The sequence below is a fragment of the Uloborus diversus genome, chromosome 8 (assembly GCF_026930045.1).
Source record: "Uloborus diversus isolate 005 chromosome 8, Udiv.v.3.1, whole genome shotgun sequence".
In the NCBI taxonomy this organism is placed as follows: domain Eukaryota; kingdom Metazoa; phylum Arthropoda; class Arachnida; order Araneae; family Uloboridae; genus Uloborus; species Uloborus diversus.
In genome coordinates, this window is record NC_072738.1 from 100,271,353 (window position 1) to 100,294,480 (window position 23,128).

General features: G+C 31.3%; 1 protein-coding gene across 1 annotated transcript in view; it reads left to right on the forward strand.

Annotated features, from left to right (window-relative positions):
* Nucleotides 1-23,128, forward strand: part of LOC129227980 (origin recognition complex subunit 2-like) — a 28,631-nt gene extending 5,503 nt beyond the window's left edge. Inside the window, exons 3-10 of the mRNA XM_054862606.1 lie at nucleotides 1,361-1,509; nucleotides 4,666-4,874; nucleotides 6,660-6,792; nucleotides 9,371-9,467; nucleotides 12,866-13,009; nucleotides 14,322-14,549; nucleotides 15,587-15,705; nucleotides 23,039-23,128. Of these exons, the coding sequence (XP_054718581.1) occupies nucleotides 1,361-1,509; nucleotides 4,666-4,874; nucleotides 6,660-6,792; nucleotides 9,371-9,467; nucleotides 12,866-13,009; nucleotides 14,322-14,549; nucleotides 15,587-15,705; nucleotides 23,039-23,116 (1,157 nt within the window). The 3' untranslated portion in view covers nucleotides 23,117-23,128. The remainder of the gene's footprint in view (nucleotides 1-1,360; nucleotides 1,510-4,665; nucleotides 4,875-6,659; nucleotides 6,793-9,370; nucleotides 9,468-12,865; nucleotides 13,010-14,321; nucleotides 14,550-15,586; nucleotides 15,706-23,038) is intronic.

Sequence of the window (23,128 nt, forward strand, 5' to 3'; positions counted from 1 at the left end):
TAATCTGAGGGAAAGTTTCTTTACTTTGTAGTTGAAGTTAATGTGTTTCAAAATAGCTATTAAGTTTGTTATATTTTTGTATAATAGTATTGAATTGCATAAAGTATATGCATTTGGTTCATATCAGTAGCACACACAGAAATTTTGCAAGGGGAGGGTCCATAGTTAAAAGTCCCATTTTCATACCATACCCCAATATGCCGGACTTGATTTTATTGATTCTTGAGAACAAAAACAGTAAAAAATAAATTATTAATTAATTAATTAGCACTAATTAATAAAAAATATTAATAAAATATACTTAAATTACCAGAAAGCAAACGAATTTATGCAATGTATTTACTTTTATCATTGTTCATAAATGAAAACAGATGCCCAAATTTCAAGTATAAGAAGCATCAAGTCTGAAGAACAAGAAAAATATCATTTTAACCTGTAATTACAAAACTAAAAACATTATTATTACTCTGTTTTCATTTACAGTCACCCATAGTCTGCCTCTATAGGTTTACAAAACATCGTAGAGTAAAATTTAGTTTTCCAGTTCATTTTTCGATTTTATTTATAACTTCCTCAGTGTGTGATGGTGACATTGCTTGAATTCAGCAGTACAAGAACACATTAAACGTTCATTATACATAGTACTACTTAAGTATGTTTTTAGCCTTCTCAAAGTCGAGAAAGATCTCTCGCTTGTGCAATTCGTTACAAGAAATGTACACATTTTCTAAAAAATCTTTTAACAATAGGATTTTTTTCCCTATTATTAGAACTGAAATTCTTGTTTTCTTTGTTTGGAAATATTTTGTGTATAAAGTACATAGAATCATAATCAGTTGAAATAAGAAAAATGCAAGAGCTATGGGAGGGGTCCGGACCCCCTGGACCCTTCCTTGTGTGCGCCACTGGTTCATATACATTTGATTATTTTACATTAATTATAATTAGTTAACTTAACCCTCTGATAGTTTTGAACGTTTTATCCCGCCCTAACAAGCACATTTCAAAAGCATTTTACACTTATTTTTCTGATGGAAAATGTTCATTGTCAAACAGTCCAAGGCAGAGAATGGTAGCTAAGCATTGATGGAATGTAGGGCACTTGATTTGCAAGTTACTAAAAAAAAATTCATGGGGAAGAATATCACACATCTTACTCATGACCCAAGACCGTCCGAGGGTTAAGTTTTCATAAAAATATTGGGAAAGTGTTCCTAGTTGATATTCAAAATTATGAAAACAAAATTCATATGCATGGTTTAAAAAAATATTTACAGGAATTATCCTTCTTAACATGAAAATCCAAGTAATGTATTTGCGGTATGTTGGAGTAATAAAATATTATTTGATTGTCTTCCAGAGTTAGCAAGCTTAAAACTTCAAAATATAGATACAGACCCAGAAGATAGTGATGAAACCAATTCTGATGAGACAGATACTGATAGTGATTTTGAGTTTCGTTCTGAAGATGCTTGTGAAACACCCAAACTACAAAAAAAGAATTCTGTAGTAAGTATATTTAAGATTTGAATCTAAACAAATATTATCTTTTTATTGAAAATTATGCATTGTCTTTGCTTTTATTTTATTCATTTAAATCTTATTGAAATGCATTTTAAGCTTTCCATTTTTGGTATAGCAATTATTCGAGTACCTCAGTGTAGGTAATGATAAATAATAAGGCCGGTAAAAATACTAACTGACTTGACCTATCACATTTTGAGGTTATCTATTCAATCTGTTTGATACCATTTATTTGTTTGCCATCATTTATTGATAGAGTTGAGTTTTTATATTTTCCCAATATTCACATTAAATAGCTTGTAGCTTAAAAAGATCAGAATATGAATAAGTAACAACTGTGCCAAAAGAGCACACTCTTGTTATCAAAAGCGGTTTCATTAAGTCCAGGGGGTCTGTCCAGGATTTTTCACAGGGTCCGTTTTTTGTGAAAAATCAAATAATTTTGTGAAAAAAGAATTAATTTTGTAAAAAGTCAAATAATTTCAAAAAAAAATAAATAAAAATAAACAAAATTTTAGAATTTAAAAGTGGCACAAACTGCATCATTTAAACTTAAAGTTGAGGGGGGGTTTCAAATGCCAAAAAAGAACTGAACCATTTGAATTTTAATTTTAGGGCCCGAAGATAGCATTAGATGGCTCTTTCTTCCCAAAATAGTTATCCAGTTCAAATTTAGCACCATTCAAAAGCCTGAAATACGCCTGAAATTGTATTAGTTCCTTCGAATTTAAAAAAAAAAAAACAAGACTAAAATCACTGGGAAAAAATTTAAAAGAATTTTTAAGCCTAATGGAATTTTACATTGGAAAATTATCGTATGCGCAATCTCATTTTCAATTGTGTGAAAACAATTCAGAAGGTTGCCACTGTTTTTTTCTCGACTGTGACTAATTTTTTTTTTTTTTTTTGAGGTAAAAATATCCCTTTTTGATTATTATTTGGCGATTATTTTTTTTTTTTTTGTACTGCCAGCAGAAGATAATCAGGGCAGTTGCTTCTAATCTATTCAGGAATTTTTGATTTGCCGTTTTCTTTCTTTAAAAAGGATTATTTTGATGGGAAATTTAACAGTACTTTTTTTTCTCTAATTGAAGCCTGATTGTTGAACATGCCTCACTTGACATAACTTTTTTCGAGGTAGACCGTGCAAAGCCGAGAATTACAGCTAGTATATATATATATATATATATATATATATATATATATATATATATATATATATATATATATATATATATATATCAGGGGTGAATTCATATTTTTGTTATTACCAGAGCACCAATAGGAATTAATTGAATCCTAAATCAGGATCAATAGTGTGTGAATGGAAAATTTATCAAAAAAAGCAGTGTTACAAAAACATTGTTCCTGCACCAAATCGCCCCTGATATTTATACATACATATATATATATATGCATGTATGTGTGTGTGTAATTTTTTGATCTGTTCAGTGTTCTTGCTCATAAATGTTTTTAAATAGGGAAACTAAATGTTAGTTTATATTAACCTTGGTATAGTCGTGTCTTTTTATATTATGTTAGTGCTTGGATTTCGGTCTTTTCCCCGCCCCAGAAATCGATGAGACAAAAAAGAATTTTGAATAATTTCTTTTAAGGTTTGCTTCAGTTAATAGAATAGATAACATTTGCTATGCAAAAGTGCGTAATGAAGAACAATAATTTTAGCTTGCACTAAAAGAAAGCTACTGTCAGCTTTAGGTTATCAGTCTAGTTGTCTCGCTACTGGTCTGAATGACGACATACATTTCCATAAGCTAAGCAAACTTTAAATATTAAAAGAAATTTTCAGAATTCTGTGAGGGTTGGGGGGTTACTAAAGGTCAGCTGCACTGATGGGCCCCATTATCAATATAAGGGATGGTAGGATAGATCAAAATGTATAACAACAGACAAGGAAAAGACTAAAGGATATGCGACTGCTTGAGGATTAAAAATAACATTCATAGTTCGACTAATTCATATTAAATTTTTTCTTTCTCCCAATTAGCTAAAATATCTTAATATATAAAAATCAATGTCCTGAGATAACATATATATATATACATATATATATATATAAATATATATATATATATATATATATATATATATATATATCAACGCACAGCCGAAACCGCTGAAGCTTCAGACTTGAAATTTGGCAGGCATGTCCGCATGATTACGAAAGTAACCACTAAGAAAAGATTTTTCGAAATCTCAATTAGTTCGGGAGAAATTAATTAAAATCTCTTAATTTCTGCGAAATTAAAACCTGTCATTAAATTCAAATCCCTTATTTTCGAAGGCTTTCCTCCATTCAAATCATTATTCAGTATTTCATCTCAACTTTTGGTCGATAGCGAACTATAAATTTGATATTGTTTTTGTTTCTCACGTGGTTCTTCGAGGCTTTTCTCAAGTCAAATCATAATGTTTCTGTCTATTGCTTTCATTTTTTCAAAACTAGAAACGAAGTTTTTAAGAACATCATCACAGGCGGATTATCCTTTTGAATTTAGAAGAGTGCAGTTTCCTGTTAAAGTTTGCTTTGCAATAACCATTAATAAGTCACAAGGACAGACATTAAAAGTAGCAGGAACCGATTTAAGAGAAGACTTTTTTTCACACGGCCAATGTTATGTAGCTCGCACCAAAGTCAGTTAGTTCATCAAGCAGCTTAATAATTTTAGCACCAGAAAAAAAAAAAAAAAAAACTAAAAGTGTTGTGTACAAAGAAGTTCTTGCTTAGATAGGTATATCAATAGGTATATCATAGGAGGTCATAGAGGTCAACATAGGTATATCAATAAAATGTGGATGGCCTGTGTTTGTAAAGATAATCAATACTTTAAAAGGATCGTTAATAACAGTTAAAGATCGGTTAAGGACAAAGGCATGTAAGGAGTCCAGGGGCCCCGGGATCCTCCCCAAATTAGAAAAAGTTATAGGTAATAAGTAATTATTATAGGGGATTTTCGAAACTAGGTGCACCAAGCACTGTTAACCCCTGCTAATTCCATCACCCGAGCAATGCCAGGTACGGGAATGCTAGTTGTACATAAATTTTGCTTTAGCATTTCTTAAACACAGTTCTTTGTTAAAGGTTACATGAAATTTTTAATTTTATGATTATTTTTTTAGAACGCTTTCTCAGAAAGCTATTTTCGAGCACAAAGGCAGAAGAAATGCAGTACATCAAACAAAACTCTCTCAAATGTAAAAATAGAAAAAACAAATATAAAAGAATTGAAGGAAATTCTAGAGAGTGTTCCAGAATATCATAAGAAAGAAAAAGATGATTTTTATAAAACATATTCTGTGCACTTCTCAAAGTGGAAACTTCTATTAAGGTACTGCATTAATTTTGTTATAATAACTAACAAAAAACCCTCTTTATACAAATATTTGTACTCTTGATAAATTCAATATTATAGTTTACCATGTGATTTAGATATATTCTTTTTTAAAAAAAATCATACCATCTTACCTAAAATGTTGTAAAGAGATTTGCAGGAAAATTTATCATCCTGCAGAAAATATTAAGGTTAGGAAGAAATCTGTAAAATTTAATTTAGCCTTTCCTTTGCATTTTCTATGTTAATTTGGATGAAAGCCGCAGGTTTTGTTTCGAAGAGTATTCTTTTTATATTGCAACATAAAAGTGTCTGCTTTGAATTGGTTATGTAGTTTATTAAAAAAGAGTCATAAGAGGAAAATATCGTCACTTTTCTTTCTTTCTTTCTTTCTTTTTTTTTTTTTTTCATACTACATTGCATGGTTAATGATTGAATTTCTTTTATTAAAAAATATTTGAAATGTTTCATTTTCATCACACCATTACAAAGTGTAGAAACAACCTTGGAATGATGTTTTCTGAAGCAATTGAAATGAACTAGTTTACTAACTTGATCAATACTAAGTTTCTAAATCAGCAGTAGGCAACCTAAATTAACTGCCGATTTACTTTCCACTGTTGGTGGACACTAAGATTGACTTTAGTTGGAAAGAGCGGGGGGGGGGGGGGGGGACTAATTCTTTCTTTGATGTATATACAACTTGTAACATCCCATTCAAAACATTGTTTTTCTACTTTAAAAAATGGAAAAAACATTTGGGCCTAGTTTTATCTGTAAATTTATAGTAACTTTAGTTTTAAATTTTCAGAATTTATCTGTAAATTTATAGTAACTTTTTGGTTCCCTGGCATGATCCTAGCCAGTCGAAGATCTACGGTCTTCATTAAGGATGACTGGGGGACATTAAATATTCTTGTGGTCACAAAGTCCCCTTAATGAAACGATATCTATGGGGGTGCTAAGCCAGAAGTCATTTGGCTTCTGGTTTGGTTCTAAATTATCGAATTATCCACAGATGGTGTTGCCATCTATTGTGTTGTCTGAGCAAAATCGGACTTCCACCTAATTTGGTGCTCGATGAAACGGAAGCCATACCTCTCTGCCTTAAATTGAGTAATCCCGCTACTTGGGCTCGGGTTCACGAGTGGCATAAGTAACAACAGCAACAACATAGGAACTTTGGGGGTATTTTTCAAGAACAAAAGACAAAAAGAAGTTTTCAATGAAAGTAAAAAATTGTGGCACTTCCAGAATTAAAAAAAAAGTTCTCTAAAAGCAATCAGATGACTTTGGATAAAGAAGTTTTGCCCAATTTTTTCCAGAAAATAATGTTTATTAAATGTAACTTGACAAAAAAAAAGTGGTCCAGAATGTTGCCAAGATTGACTGAGAACCGGCTCAAGATCGACCCGTCGATCGCGATCGGTGGGTTGCCTACCGCTGGTCTAAATCCTCATTATTGACTTATTATTTTGTATTGTCACAGTCTACGAAAAGATTTTATTGTGTATTTTAGTCGTGCTTATGTTTTATGTAAAATTTATTAATTATATTTTTTTACATTTGTTTCTTTCTTATCTATCTCTTTTTGGACTTTTGATGTTGTACAGTTATAAAATTATAGATCATTGTTGAATATCCAAATCATCACTATTGACTTATTGTTTTGAATTTTTACAGTCTGTTTAAAAGTTTTTTTGTTATATACTTGATTCATTCTTGTATTGATGTGCAATTATCTCAGTCATGTTTTTTCACATGTAATGTTTCTTTTTTCAGAGAAGGCTTCAATGTTTTACTTTATGGTTTAGGCTCAAAACAGAAAATTTTAAATTATTTTATGACTGAAGCTTTAACTAATTCCTTGTGTCTTGTTATTTATGGATTTTTTCCTTCTTTGAATGTTAAACAAGTAAGAAACAACATTTTACATTTTCATTAGTTCTCGATACAATATTTTTAATACTTCTTTGTATGTATGCATTTTGGTGCCACATCATATGCAATCCGTTAGCTGCCTGGAGAAAAGTAAATTGAAGCAATGTTGCTTGTGGGTAGCATTTAGTCATCAAAAGCAATATCAATTGTGATTGCACTGTAAGCAACTAAAAATTAAATTGGTTAAGTAAATATAAGTATCATACGCTATCGGAGCAGAGTAACTGACATCTGTTTAACTACATTAGTAACTTGGAGATAATTGTACTTAAAGGCATTTAATGTTTTCTTTTTTCCCCCCTTTAACCCTAGCGTCAATGACCAAAATTTTCCCTTATTCTCAATAACCGAGTACCCATGTTGAATTTCGTTCGAAGATTTCGAACAGGAAAATATTTTTTTCTGACACCTCTTCTATTTAATTGAAACATTTTCTTCCACCTTCATCTTGGGAAATGTGTGTAGCTTGTTTTTACCAAAAAACAAAATGGCTTATTGTTTTCCCAACATTTTATATTTACGTTACACGCTAAATGGTTCGTTAGAAAAAAATGTTTCTCCAGTTTTTTTTTTTTTTTTTTTTTTGTAATACTGAATGTATTAGGTCTTACGCTTTGGTACTTCATAGTGCTTTTATTTATTTATACCAGTGATGTTCAACTTACGGTCCCCAGGCTACATGGGGCCCGCAAAGCTCATACATGTGGCCCGTTGAATCGAAAAATATTATCTGTAATTTTTATCCTCACTGTCATTTGCTCAACCTTTGCTGTCATGCCGTCTGACATTTGTAGGGATACTTAAAAGAAAAAAAAAAAAAAAGACAGATCATACATTCCAACTGAAATATTATTGTCTACATATCGAGAGATACGAAGTTCTAATTCGGTATCACTGACGATGTAACAATGTTTGTACATCATCAAAAAGAAAAAAATATATTGTTTTCCACTTCACATCATAACAAAAGCAACTCTGGAGCAACCAAAAGTCACAACTATTTTGTTTTATAACAAACTCAGACTGCTTTTTGTAATTTCCTACTGTGATAGTTGCTCAATTGAGAATAGATAAAATGTAAAGAGAGAGAGTGTGTGAAGACTTCATTTCTTGAAAGCAACGAATTTAGCTCCCGTGATATATATTTTAAAGTAAAGTACTGGAAGGTTCATGCAAAACGTGTGTAGTTGAACCATGTGACCGGATCGGTGCTTTAGGTTATCCTAACCAAATGATCAGAAAGTACCATAACTAGCAACATTTATTTCTCGGCTCAAATCCATCTGAATTTTGGCACCAATGTCAAGAACACTTTAAGGATTATCAAACTAATCAGTACGTTATCAAAGGAAAAGATGGTGGAATTTGAAGGTGAAACAAATGTTATTTTCGTCCAGATAAATTATGACAGGGTAGTTCTGTACACACAAGATCAGTGCAGTGGAAGATTTTTAGCTTTGGTGGAAAGAAAAAAAATAAGCAAATATATGAAGTTTTCGTTCAAAAGATGGGATTGCTAATTGGTCGGAGTTTGCTTCGCTTACCGATCGGCTAGATTACAGGAACGCGGTGGCTTGGCGACATTGGCCATAACAATACAGTTGCGTGATTATTTGTTTACCACTGTTAATGTAATTTATTATATTTTTTGTTCATTTGGTGAAATATTGTAAATTTTAAAGAATTGTTTTTGGTTTTTAAAGAGTGTTTAGTCATTTTAGTTGACGAACGTTTTTATTTTACATCAAGAGGGGGGGGGGGATTTTCGCTTATTCAGGGTACTGTTTTTATCTTTATAATTTTTCAAATGATATCCATTTGACTGTTTTATTCTTTTTCATATGAGGGACGTTGCAGCGGGATTTCCCGATTTTTCTACATGGTTAGTTAGTTTTTTACACTTAATATCTGAGGATGATTTTTATCCTTTGGGTATGGCTGATGGAACAAACCATACAATCTATGAAGATCTTTCAAGTACACGAAAAAAATAGTTGATGAAGCAGCTGCTCAGTGAGCACTAGATAAATCAAGTTGTAATAAATATACGCATTCTGACACCAAGCAGCTTGAAACATTTTCTATTTACTTATTTTTTTCAATGAAACGGTTCAAACACTTGATAGTTTATTGAAGTTTTTCAACTTTTCAATTTACGAAGTTTGAACAGAACAACGTCTGTTGGGTCCTCTAGTAATCTATAAATATATATATACAATTGAGAAGCATATTATATACAATATCAATTTCAAATTATGCATGAAAACTTTTCTTTTTTAGTAACATGTAACCAAAATTCATTGTTACCTTTGTTATTAAAAAGTATTTTAAGATCTAATTATATGTTAGCTTGCTTTAAAATTATTGTCGATATGACTTTCAGATTGCATCATTTTAGTCAGTACTTTCATTTTTAAAGATATAATAGTAAGATTTATATACTAATGTATGTATTTATTGCATTTTAAAGTTGTTCGTTTTTTGAGTAAACTATGCCCCTTATCCAAAGATGTTAATTCTGTTTGAAAACTTTATTTTTGTTTTATCCTTAGATGTTGTCTTCTATAACTGAAGATGCCTTAAATCACGAAGGGAAATTTTCGAGCATACAAGATCACTTAGAGTTTATCAAGCAATATTTTTCTAAAAGTAATTTTTTAATTTTTTTTTCACTACATTTCTTTAGCCCAGAGCCAGACTAACTAAAAAGGCAAAAATGGCAGTTTTCAGGTTATTACTGCTTAATATGTAGAGTGTTATTCCACATCAAGTCCTCACAGCATAATTCTATGAAAAATATTTCTTTATAATTATTTACCAGTATAAAAGAGCACTAGCCCCACCTTTGTATGCTCTAAACTAATTTTTTTTTCTCTCTCCTGCAAAGTAGCAATAACGTGACTTATGTTAGTCTAGCTCTGAGGTAGAGATTTTACCCCTCATAGGTATTTAAATTTGTTTGCAATTTCTGTAGAAATATTAAACACTTCCAATTCCTCTGCATCATGTGCACTTGGAAAACAAATAAAATGTCAATCAACATTATATTAAAGTGATTTTTTAAATTATAAAAAAAAAAACATTTTGATCAAGAGCATATTCATTCCTAATTAAAATTAAACTAATATTTTTAACAACATTAAAAATATATTTATTGCTAGGTCAGTGCATAGTTTTTGATTAAAAAATTCTATGTGTCGTCAGTGGTATAGTGAAAGGAAGCTATAAGGAGTTGCAACGCTCCATGAAACACCATGACTACATGTATACATTTCATAAAGGTCATAAGTTCCTTTGATTATTTATTCAATGCTTTGAGAGTGGTCTTATTTGATTTGACTATGAACATGGCCACTTATAGGTCATTGCACTTGCACCCCCTGTGTATGCATATATTTTCTGAGTGAGTTGCCCTGTTTTCCTCTGTGAGAAATTTATTCCCCCCACCCTGCCCGAGTGCTATAACCATGCTAGTTGAGGTATTATGTGCGAAAATTTCAAAAAATTAAAAACAATTTTTACTAATAATAAAGCTGAAAGTCTCCCTGCCTGGATGTCCGGAGGATGTCTGGATCTCTGTGACGCCTATAGCGCCTAGACTGTTCGGCCGATTTTCGTGAAATTGGCACTAAGTTAGTTTGTAGCATAGGGGTGTGCACCTCCAAGCGATTTTTCAAAAATTCGATGTGGTTCTTTTTCTATTCCAATTTTAAGAACAAAATTATCATAAGATGGACAAGTAAATTATGAAATTATCATAAAATGGAACCGTAACATGAGCACAAGCCAATTGGCGAGATACGAAATTATCATAACGTAGAACCGTAACATAGGTACAAGCCAATTGGCGAGAAAATTTACCATACATTATTTGTAAATATACAGGCTAACCAAAAGACCTTTTAATTTTTCTATTACGGGCAAAGCTGTGCGTGTACCACTAGTAAATAAAGAAATAGATTGTGAGGTGGGTTTTTCTTGATTTAATTTTAAAGCAATGATTGAACCAAGTAGAACAAAAGTGGTAAACTATCTGACCACCGATAAGATGGAAAAGCAAACATCTGGTTAACAGGCGGACAGGGGCGCATCTGTTAGTTTGCAGAGTTGCCAGTTTGCCTCAGATGTGTGTTGGCTTCTAAATGAAGCAGAGTAACATTGAATTGAACGAAACACAGGCATCACCCCCCCCCCCCCCCCACCTCTCCATTCAAGTAGAATCGTCTAAACTGCCCACTTGCCATTTCCATGAAAACCATGGTCAGACCCTGCAAGTTTAAATATAAATGCTAATTATAAATCTGAGAAAAAAGAGCTTGCTATTTAAAATTTTAGCTTGTGAATAATGGGGTGGTTTCCTTCAGTCAAAAGTAGAGACGTACCGAGTAGCACTTTGGCCGAGTAGCCGAGTACCGAGTACTCGGCCTTTTACTACTCGGCCGAGTACCGAGTTACCGAGTAACTCGGCCTTTCACTACTCGGCCGAGTTTCCCAGTAACAATTATGTTGAAAGAAGGACCACCGACACACATCGATGAATTTTAAACTTATTGAAATAGTAGTATAGACCTCCTTGTCCATATAATAGTTTTTAAACTAAATTCCTGCTGAAATTTAACTACAAAATTTTGCAAAAATAATATTTTTTAAATTAAAAATGAATAAATAAAAGGTATGACTTATCAAGTTGGAATTAAAACAAATTATACAAATTTATTCATTATAGGTCTAGTTTGCTAAACAAATAATATTTAAAAGCAAAAAAACAAATGTGCAGGAACACTGCAGACACGTTTTTCTGTGTTACAAGGATCGTCTTTTCAGTGCATAACATGTGAACTAAAGAATGTAAAGGCATATGACAAAAAATTCGACTTTTGCTGGATACCTTTAAATCAACGAGCTCACATTTTGTGCATTGAAAAAGAAATTCCTCGTAATGCCAAAACACGTGTTTGCTGTGATTCTGCACTGTGCTTCTAACGTTGTTTTATTTCCTTTTATTTTTAAAGCTAAGGTATTTTTATATATCTTATAACTAATTTTAGTTTGTGTAGCAAAAATTCCATATTTGCACAATTTTTAACAAAAAAGTTTTATTAACTTTCGAGACATTCAAACCAAGATTTATTCCATTGAGGTATTTCAAACTTCATTATTCTCAAAATTTAAATTTGAATTGTAAATAGTTGCAGAAAATTATATATGCTTGAGCTTTTTTGTAAATTTAATTATATATTCAATTTTTTGCAACTACTCGGTATTGGCCGAGTATCTGATCAAAATTTGGCCGAGTACCGAGTACTCGGCATATTGGCCGAGTAGGCCGAGTACCGAGTAGTTACCGAGTACTCGGTACGTCTCTAGTCAAAAGTACTACTTTTAGTCATTGAAATAGATAGAACGAGTAAAAAAAATAACATGGACCCAGAAAATACTTTCATTTTCCCAACAGTTTTTTTCTTTTTAATTAATTTTTTTTAATGTCCGATTTTTCAAACAAGGCATGGTCTTGATGACGTCACAAATGATGCACTTTGCTGCATCTTTCTACTACCTTTCCACGTTATGATAATCAAGCAGCGAATTAAAATTGCGCTGTACTCTTGCTACTAACCATATCGTTGCCAATACACATGAGTAAAGATGCAAATTAAATATTTTGGACCGTGAATGGCAACACTGAATGGCATTTCATCATTTGTGATGTCATCCGCAGAAGTGTTAAATGATAAAAGAGCACTGATTTAAGTATTTTTTTTTAAATATTAAACATAAACAAATTATTTTAAAAATGGTCAGATCATATGTTTTTAATCATGCTCTTTCAGAAAAAAAATACTTTTAAAATTTTGGAAACGACACCATTGAAAGTTTACTGTGTTTCTTTAATGACAAAACCATTCTTGCAAGCAATGCTTAAACCTGGATGGTTTTTAAAACAAGCTACATCAAGCACATGCTTTTTTTAAAATGTGATTTATAATTGTTTTGATTTATGACTGACATGCATTATGTATTTAGAGGCATAATTTTTCCCCCTCTAGATAAAGAGAATTTGTACATTATCATCCACAATATTGATGGAGTTCTACTTCGTAGTACAAAATCGCAAACAGTTCTTTCATCATTAGCAGCAGTTTCAAACATTCATTTCATTTGCAGCGTTGATCATATCAACTCTCCTTTAAGTAAGTAAAGGCAAATATCACTGAACTTAAAGTCGATTGATCAGCAAGCATAGTTTTAACAATTAGTAAGGCATTTGATCAATTTTAAACTGATTCTTACATATTTAACTTACTTGAATCTTTAAAATGAAACTACTTTCTCTCATGAAATTCTTTATATTTTGAACCAGCCTGATCTTCTACTTCTTAAATATATGTATAAACACACAGTAACTTATACAGTACTATATATATATATATATATATATATATATATATAGTAAAATCCCTTTAATGAGGACACTAATAGGACAAATTTTTTTGTCTGCAATAGAGAAGTGTCCGCAGGATAAGGGTTTAATAATGTTATTTGCATTGGAACTGGGGAATTAAAAATTGTCCGCATAAGAGGGGTGTCTGTTAGGAGAGGTTTTACTGTGTGTATATATATATATATATATATATATATATATATATATAGAGAGAGAGAGAGAGAGAGAGATGTTTCAAGTGGCACACCCTCTTATATTTTTCCTTCTTTGTAAAAACAGTTTCATATAATTTGAACAACAGCAACCCGTGGTGACTTGTGTCTGAAAGTGAACCAGCACTGTGTACTAGGTCAAATTCGAAAAAAAAAAAAAAAAAAAAAAAAAAAATTGAAAGTTCAAAATTTTATGTTGATAAAACATTTCCCCTATAGCCCCAGCATGTACCACATACATATTTATCCAAATTAAAAACTATTTAGGTGTCCAGCAGGAGGCTTAAAATTCATTATTTTCTTCAAAAAATTGATTTTTTTTCTATTTATCTTTTAAAAAATTACATATATATTTAAGTAAAATATCAAGTTCAAAAATGTTTAGCGAACACATTTTCAAATAAAATTTGCAAATGAATAAAACAAAAATAATTATAAAATGTAACTTAAATTCAATACTTTTGAGTACTATGTGGGAGACTTAAAAATTGCAGGAGAGCAAAAAATTCTATTTGATGCTAATTACCTATTTCACTGTTTGTATTTATCAGCTTGATAACTTCTTAAAATTTACCTTGCATTTTTTTGAAAAATATATTTAAAAAAAAAAACTATTTTTTGAAGAAAATCATGGAATTTTAACTGAAATAGTAATAGTATATACTCAAAAGTAGGCGTTGGTCACATTAATGAGACTGGACTGTATAAGTGACCATTTCTTTTCCTTTAAGACAAATAATTGATTTTTATACTAACTTTTCTTATTAGTTTGCTTTATTTATTATATTTTTCTTGTATTTAACTTTTCAATAAAATACCCTTAATCCATTTATTCCTGTATATTTTTAGTTTGGGATCAAGTAATGCTTAGTAGATATAAATGGCTATGGTATGATGCAACAACATTTGAACCCTACATATTGGAAACTTCTTACGAAGATTTCTTGTTGAAAGATCAATCCAGCCACCTTCTGCTGAGTTCTCTCCTTCATGTATACAACAGCTTGACACCTAATGGCCGTGGTGTGTTTAAAATTTTAGCTCAGTATCAAAAAGACGAGAAAAAGAATAATTCAGGTATTGTGTGCTTGTTTCTTTTTGTTAAAAAAAATATATGTTTGCATTGGTTAATAATAGAAAACTATAAAGTAGATTATGATCAATGAGCATGCTTATGATTTTTTTGCTAATTGGAAAAATTCCAAAAATTTCAGATGCCCAGAATTCCGTTTTTATAATTACCTATTACATTTTAACTGGAAATTACAGGAATTTAACAGAAAATTCATGCTTGTAAAAAAATTTGTATTATGCTTTGCATGCTTTATATTGTCTACTTACTCTTTAGGAAATAATAAGTTATATAGAAAAATAGTTGCTGAAATTTTTAGAGATTGTTCTATAAATCCCATTAGTAAATCAATTAACCAACCAGTAATAAAAAAAATGACCAAGAGGAAGCAGTTCTTAATAAGTAATCTGGAGATTTAAAAAATGTAATAATAATAATAAATTTTAAAAAAAATATATATATAATCTTTTAAACCATGTTTGGGTTTTTGGAGTTGAAAAATTGATAGAATTTAAGGATTTTCCTATAATTAGCAGAATTTTGTGATTAAATTTTCAAATTTGCAGAATTCTGCAGACATTTTTAGCTTTTTTTGTTTCTAAGCAGTCACATGTATGCATTATTTAAAATATCGGCAAATTAGTCAGTTATCTTTATTAGAAATTGTCAAACATATCCGCCCGCTAGTTTACATAGCTGCCCCCCCCCCCCCAATTAAACATGAAATCATTCTAGTTTTATTTATAGCAAGACTGATTTTAAATAAGTTCCCTAGTGAGGAAAACTTCTTTAGTCTTGAATATTTATTTGTTTATCTTTTTAAAATTATTTAAGGTCTTCTTTCTTCATACTATTATACTGCATGAACTCATTAAATCTAAAGATGGTGTGTTGAAAATTCTATTTCTGTTGCTACAAATGAACTTTAAAATGTAACACTTTTATTCTGAATTATTATATGAATTGTTCATATATTATTCTGTAATTGCTGAAGTTTTATAATACATTGTGTATTAATCACATTTTCAAACTTTGGAACTAGGCATGCCTTTTCATGAATGGTATCAAGAATGCAGAGAAGCTTTTTTGGTTAATAGTGAAATAACAATGCAAGCACAATTATCAGAATTTAAAAATCATAAATTGCTTGCATCTCGAAAGGTAATATTTTTACTTTATTTAGTACTGTATATTGTGCACATTTGAGGGTAGCAACTTACATTCCTAAGTTTAAAATCTTAGAAGCAATTTTTTACTTTGATGTGTCACTGGAATCATGAAGAGAAATCTAATTTGAATCTACACTACTGCCTTTTATACCTTTTAAACGCAGCATTCCTTCCTTTTAAGTATATTAAATGATTAGTTTTTTAATAATTCAAATGAATGGATGCATGTACTCATGCATCATGTTGTATGTGTAATTTTTGAAACACTTTCGTGTACCTATAAAAGTATAGTAAAATATAAAGAATAAAATAATATTTTCAAACAGAATGAATTTTAATGTTATTGCTGGTGTTTGAGATTTAAAATTGCTGCAACAGAAACTATATCAAATGTGTAAAGAAACAAAAATACATTATAATTGTGCCTTAAAGTAAGCAGAAAAACATTTAAAATACTTACTCCTAATTTGTTGCCAACCCATCCAGTCAAGACTGGTTTATAGACAATTTTAGTATTGGTTCAATGAAGTCTCTTTACATATGACGAAATCAACACTGGATTTGGTATCTCATTTTTGAAGCCAACTTGGCAATATACGGGGGTTAGAGTGGTGATTAAAAGCAAAATTAGGACACTATTTTGATAAAATTTTAGAACATTTGTAGAACAGCAAGTGTCTAGAGCTGTGAAACAAGCACCATAATTTTGAACGTATGCTTCTTTTGTTAACTTGGTTACGGACATTGATTTCCCCCCATCCCTTGGTTTTTTCTAAAATTAATATCAGGAGCGATCTTTAAGTTCATTTTATCTTAAAATGTAAGTGTTTTCAAAATTTCTTTGGTTCCCTTTTCGAGTTTAAGTGCAAAATTTTCTCTTTGAAAAGAAAAATGCCATACATGAAGATGTCTTGCTTTGTAAAATTGAAATTTTTGGCTGCAGATTAAAAATATGAACGAATAGTTTTGAACCTTATCTGCTGTGTCTCCTTTCCCCTCCTGCAGTTCAAGATTTATAAAACATCATCCCAATGGGAGAAATCTATCCTATTCTTAAAGGAAACATTTTTCTTAAAAACCGACACATGCTTGCTTTATATTTAGCCTTAAACAAAAACATCGAGCCCCTGGCATTTACATTTGAGTTTTAATATCTTGAATTCTAATTATGTTTTGCCCATTCACAAATTACCATAGGACCCTGCATGTTGGGTTTCTTGTTTCTACAAATGGAATGGAAATGAAGCAAAAATTCGCAGACGTCATCTAATGACTGCTGATTCTCTAGGTTAGCTAATATGGGGCATATTCATAAAAAAATTTTAAAAAAAGGAAGAAATGGTAATTAGGATGTGCTAGTATTGTTATATGTCCAATTTGTACCCATATGTTTTGCATGAAGATTATATTTATAGCATATACTGTTATGGTATTTTTACTTCTATCAATCTTAAATGATAAAAATTAGTAATCTGGAAATTTTGTATTTATAGGAAGTTTTTCCTAAAAAGACATGACTTTACACAAAAAGAAAAAAAAAACTTTTTTTAACGTAAAGTTTGCTTGAGCTGAGCCTTGGATGGGATGCAAAGTATTTACAACCATGACGACAAAAATTAGTCTCTCTGAATAAATATTAAAAACAACGAGCTAGATTTATTCTCCTGGTCATGACAATCTGAAAAATCAAAGGAACATCAAAAACAGTCTAAATGGGGATACATAGTATTTCATCATTGCTCAAAAAGGAAAGCAAAATTAAAGCTATTAAAAAAAAAAAAAAACTCAAAAAATAAATAAAACAAGTTATTTTATTTAATATTTTTCAAGTTGTTATGAGATGAAGAAATTTGTCTGTTGGCCTATCCAGGTGTGGATCTATGGGGTTCATGACTCTCCCCCCTCCCAATGACAAAAGATAGTCTAACATTGGGTTGTGGGGACTTTTATTTCAAAAAACTCTCCCGTGAACCCCCACTTCTGCTCAAAAATGACACTTATGATCCCCCTTCTAGAAATGAGCCCCTCCAAAACCAGACACTGGATTCCGCTCTTTGTCCTATCCTTCTTCCCTAAATCATTTTTGATGGAATACTTTGAAGAAAAAAAAATTCTTTTTTGTTTTCATTTTCCATGTACTCGCTGCACGGTTGTACTACAATGTACATTTTGAATTTAAATTTTCAACTTTTTCACTTAATATTTTTAAAAATGTCTTTTTTATTTCAATTTATGTGCACAGGCTTTACTATTAATTTTAAAATTGTTTCTTTATTCAATTTTTTAGTATGTTGTTGTTACTTATGCCACTCGGGAACCCGAGCCCGAGTAGCAATGCGACTCGATTCTAAGGCAGAGGGGTACGGCTTCCGTTTAATCAAGCGCCTATTTCTAGGTGGAAGTCCGATTTGGCTCGGACAACACGATAGATGGCAGCACCATCTATGAACAGACTTCTGGCCTAGCACCCCCAGAGGTATCGTTTCACGTCGAGGACTTAGTGACTATGAGCATATTTAACGTCCCCCATTCACCCTTAATGAAGACGGTGGATCTTCGACTAGCTAGGATCGAACCATGGACCCTCCAGTCATGAGTCCGATTCCTTGCCGATCAGGCTACCGTGGCCCATTTTATAGTATGCATAGTATGTAACCATAGTGCTCATATGCCAATGCTTTTCTCCACATCATTCCATATACTACAGTGGTGGACAATATTATGGACTCAATTTTTTTTTCTTTTGTTTCAATTATAACATGACTCAGTTTAAATTATTTTTATTGAATTTAAGATGAATAGTTGAAGAAATAGTTCTAAAATTAGTACATCTTAACAATTAAATTAAATAATTCATGAAATTAGAAAATTTGCAAATTTAATATTTTATCATTACGTGAAACCTGGACAAACGTATAAACTCAAAGGTAAAAAATCCAGGATTAAGAGAAAGTTTCGTTCGAAAATGTTAATTTAACGGCATAGAATGAATAAATGTTGCCATCAGTGATTGCTAAAAGTTTTGGTTTTGGAAATTAATGAGAAACATATAAATGCACCGCTGGACAAAATTTTTTTTTCCATTTTCTCAATCATAATTTAACTCAGTTATTTTTTTTTTATTCCAGTTAAGATAAATAACTGACTTAATAGTCCTAAACTCAGTATAACTCATAAACTTTAAAAAATAAATAATTTAATTAAAACAAATCTTAACTTTAATATCTTCATAACACATAAAGCCTGGACAAAAGTATTAACTCAAAAGTAAGAAACTCTGAAGTTTGGTAGAATTTTATTCAAATACTTAATAATTTAATATCCAAAAAGGAACCAATGCTAAATTGCAAAATTACAAACTTATGATACTGCGTAAACACAATTATAAGCTGACAAAAAAAAAAAAAAAAAAAAAAATGAGTTTAATTAAGTTACATTTGCAATTACTTTAGCAATGCAAAGCAGAGATTTAGGAAAATGTAATTTTGCTATTAACATGGACAAATTGAAAAAAAAAAAAAATCAATATTTTAAATGTTTTAAAAATTAATACTGCATTAAATCTAGCCATCAGTTAAACTATTAACTTTTAAAAACGATTTGAGCCACCATTTTTCTGAATTACCTCGAATATGCGGCTAGGCATAGATTTCACAAGAGTTTCCAACGGCTGCAGTGACATATGGTTCCATGCTGAAAGTATTGCCCTTTTTAAATCCTCTGTGGTTTGGTACTGGTGCCCATCATGGTAAACTTTGCGAACCATGGTCCCCCAAAGATTTTGAATCGGAATAAGATCCGGACTACGAGCTGGCCATTTGATAACTGACACCCCAGCGCTTGAACCATTCTTTTGTACATTTCGCTGTGTGTACACTCGCGTTATCTTACTAAAATAACCAGTTACCTACAGGAATCAGATGAGCAAAAGGTAAGAGATGATCTTCCAGTGTTAATTGGTAATCTTCAGCGTTCTGTCTTCCATTGAGAAACGCCAATCCTGCTTTACCATGCTGAGAGAAACCAGCCCAAACCATTACAAAACCTCCACCAAAGTTTCGGCTAAATATGTGTTGTTCTTCTTTTCTAAGGTCATGCCAATAGTATCTTAAGCCATCTGGATCATCCAAGTTGAAATTTTTTCATCAGAGCAAACAACTGAATTCCACATTTTTTTCCAAGACATATGTCTCTGTGCAAATTGAAATCTTTCAGTAATATGAAGAACCTCCACTTTGGCTGTGTTTTCATTTTTCTCCACTTCATATTCTGAGCTTGTTGTAGAACTCTTCTAACTGTCCTAGAGCTCACCTTGAGTTTTAAAGTCTTCAGAATTTTACTGGAAGAAGCTCCAGTGTTTGATGCTGTGCGTAAAATATATCTTCAATCTCTCTCAGTTTCGAATGCCTCCCCGTCCTTTTTCTTTTTCCATAACTTGGGGGATCCTTCAGTACATTTTTTACTGCCCCTTGGGAGCATTTAACTACATAGGCAATTTGGCGCTGGGTTTTACCAGCATCTCTGTATGCCACAATTTTTCCTACTTGTTACTCTGTAAGTTTTTAACCTTGAGGCATTTCAAAACTCTAAAAATAAAATCCTACCAAACTTCTGAGTTTCTTACTTTTGAGTTGATACTTTTGTTCAGGTTTCATGCGTTTTTCGCAACTCCAGAGCTCGAATATGCTACCTTGGGGTGATTAACAATACTAAAGAAAATGGTAAAACATTCCGCTCCACGTGTTTTCTTTGGAGAAAATTACAGGCTTCAGAGAGTTTATGGTGTAATGTAACTTCAGAGGAATCAAAAAGAAAATTTCCCACAAGCACGATGAAATATTACTGTCATTCATTAAGCTTCAAAGCAAGTTATAAGTTACGGCATCTGCTTGTTTTACCTTTTTCATCCGCCATTAGACAGTGGCTGCAGCGCCCCTATAGTTTGTTGGAGTTGTGAATTAAGATATTAAAGTTGAGAATTTGTTTAATTAAATTATTTATTTTATGAAGTTTATGAGTTATACTGAATTTAGGACTATTTATTCAGTTATTTATCTTTACTGCAAAAAAAAAAAATAATAACCTAATTAAATTATGATTGAAAAAATGGAAAAAAAAAATTGAGTTTATAATTTTGTCCAGCAGTGCATTTATATGTTTCTCATTAATTTCCAAAAACAAAACTTTTAGCAATCACTGATGGCAACATTTATTCATTCTATGGCGTTAAATTAACATTTTCGAACGAAACTTCCTCGTAATCCTGGATTTTTTTACCTTTGAGTTTATACTTTTGTCCACGTTTCACGTAATGATAAAATATTAAATTTGCAAATTTTCTAATTTCATGAATTTTTTAATTTAATTAATAAGATGTACTAATTTTAGAACTATTTCTTCAACTACTCATATTCACTTCAATGAAAATAATTTAAACTGAGTCATGTTATAATTGAAACAAAAGAAAAAAAAATTGAGTCTATAATTTTGTCCACCACTGTATAGTGCCTTGAGATTGCCTTAATGTTTTCATTTAAAATTCTGGATGAAGTGACTATTAATAACAATAAAGTGGCTTAAAACGTTGATTGTTCACTGGCTATTAAATAAAAAATTGAATTTTTATGTCTATCGTTTCATAAGCGTAGATGCTGGTTGCAAATCCACCAATCACCGATTTCGCATCCTACCAGGTGCAATTTTTAGTCACCAGTGATTTTTACCACATACAACTAGTAAAAGGACAGCATATGTACAATTTAACTACATAAAATGAGGTGCAAAATAACATTTGCGGATATTTAGGACAAAATTGAAAAATTCGGGACTTTTTTTTAAAATTAGGAATTTTAGGAAACTCAGGAGAATTCCTCTTCTGCAATATATTGCCATGGCAACAGAAACTTGACAATATACCACCAAAGTAGTTGTGATTGATGATGTCACTTTATTGAAATTAACAATGGTTCAAAGATTAATTTCAATAAAATGAAAACACTTATAGATCTTTTTTCGGAACATTTCATTACAACCAGAAAGAGAGGTGTCCCCATAAGGACCCTACGTGTGCAGGCCCGTCATTTAAGGGGTATCAATAACTTATAAATATATAAGCAGATATGTTTTTCATTGTTTTCTGATAAAATTATCCTTGAATATACCTCTCTCCCCTCCCCCAGTATGAAATTCTATGTCCTATGGCATGTCTTTTTGAGTTACGCGAGGTACATATACAAATAAGGCTTAATTTTACTAACGTTTTGACAACGAAAAAGTGCATAAAATCAAAATGCATTGAAAACCATGCACTATGGATGGTAAGATCTAAGCCAAGTTCTATCAGTACTTTTTTTTTTTTTTTCATTTTGAACTAAAAATTAGCATCTAAACTGATATTCAGATTGTGAGATCAAAGTCTGCTGACCCTTTTTAAATTAATTTATTTCTTTATGAAAGTAAAAGCAAAGATAGAGGAAGATGAAATTGCAGTTTAAAGGAAAGGGACACTCTTCATCCCTGAGATTTCTTGTCCTTGGTGCTAGAATTCTTAGCAAACAGATACTTTGACTGTCGAGTTCGTATGAAGAGATTTTTGGCATTTCCAGTTCGCTAGAAAAATGAAAAATTTTATTGTATAAGTGAAGGACTAACAAATAAAATAGTTCATTAAAAAGTGAGTGTTTGTAAATCAGAGGATCGAGCATCAATTATAGACATTAGAGAAAATCTGATGGTTAACTCGGGGACGTTCAAAATGAATATATTGGCTGCTCTGCTTCTAAGTTTGTTGGTATACATGAATATACATTTCAGAGATGTGCTTAAAAAACCAGTTAGTACTTATTTGAGGTCAAGTAAAATGAAAATTTAAGCCAAATTTTTTGAGCTATCACATTGCTTATTGTTCTCATTTGACTGTTTTCGGCATCCTTTGATTTTATTCCCCTTCCCCTCTGCAGCACCACCAGCGACCGGCCCCTCCCGACGCTGCTCCTCTAGCGAAAATCGCCTCCAAGTTGCGTTTCTATCATACACACACAATCATGCCTGCACACAAACACCTACATACAAACACACACTGGTGGTTGCGAAAAACATAATTTGAATTCAAGATGTCAAAATTCAAATTATTATTATTTTTTTAATATAATACTTACTATATAATTTTTTAGATTATACTTCCCTTTTTTTGTTGGAGCAAAACCATTGTGTAGAATAAACCACTATTTTAGTTACATAAAATTTGCTTCATACTTCCTTTTATTAATTTTGTATTTAAGAGACTGGAAAACAATATGATTTATTAATGTAATTTTTTTTTCCAGTCGAGTGAAGGTATTGAAGTCTGGTATATTCCTGTTGATTTAGCTACTTTAGAACAATTTTTGGAAAATTGTGAATAAAAGTCATCAGAT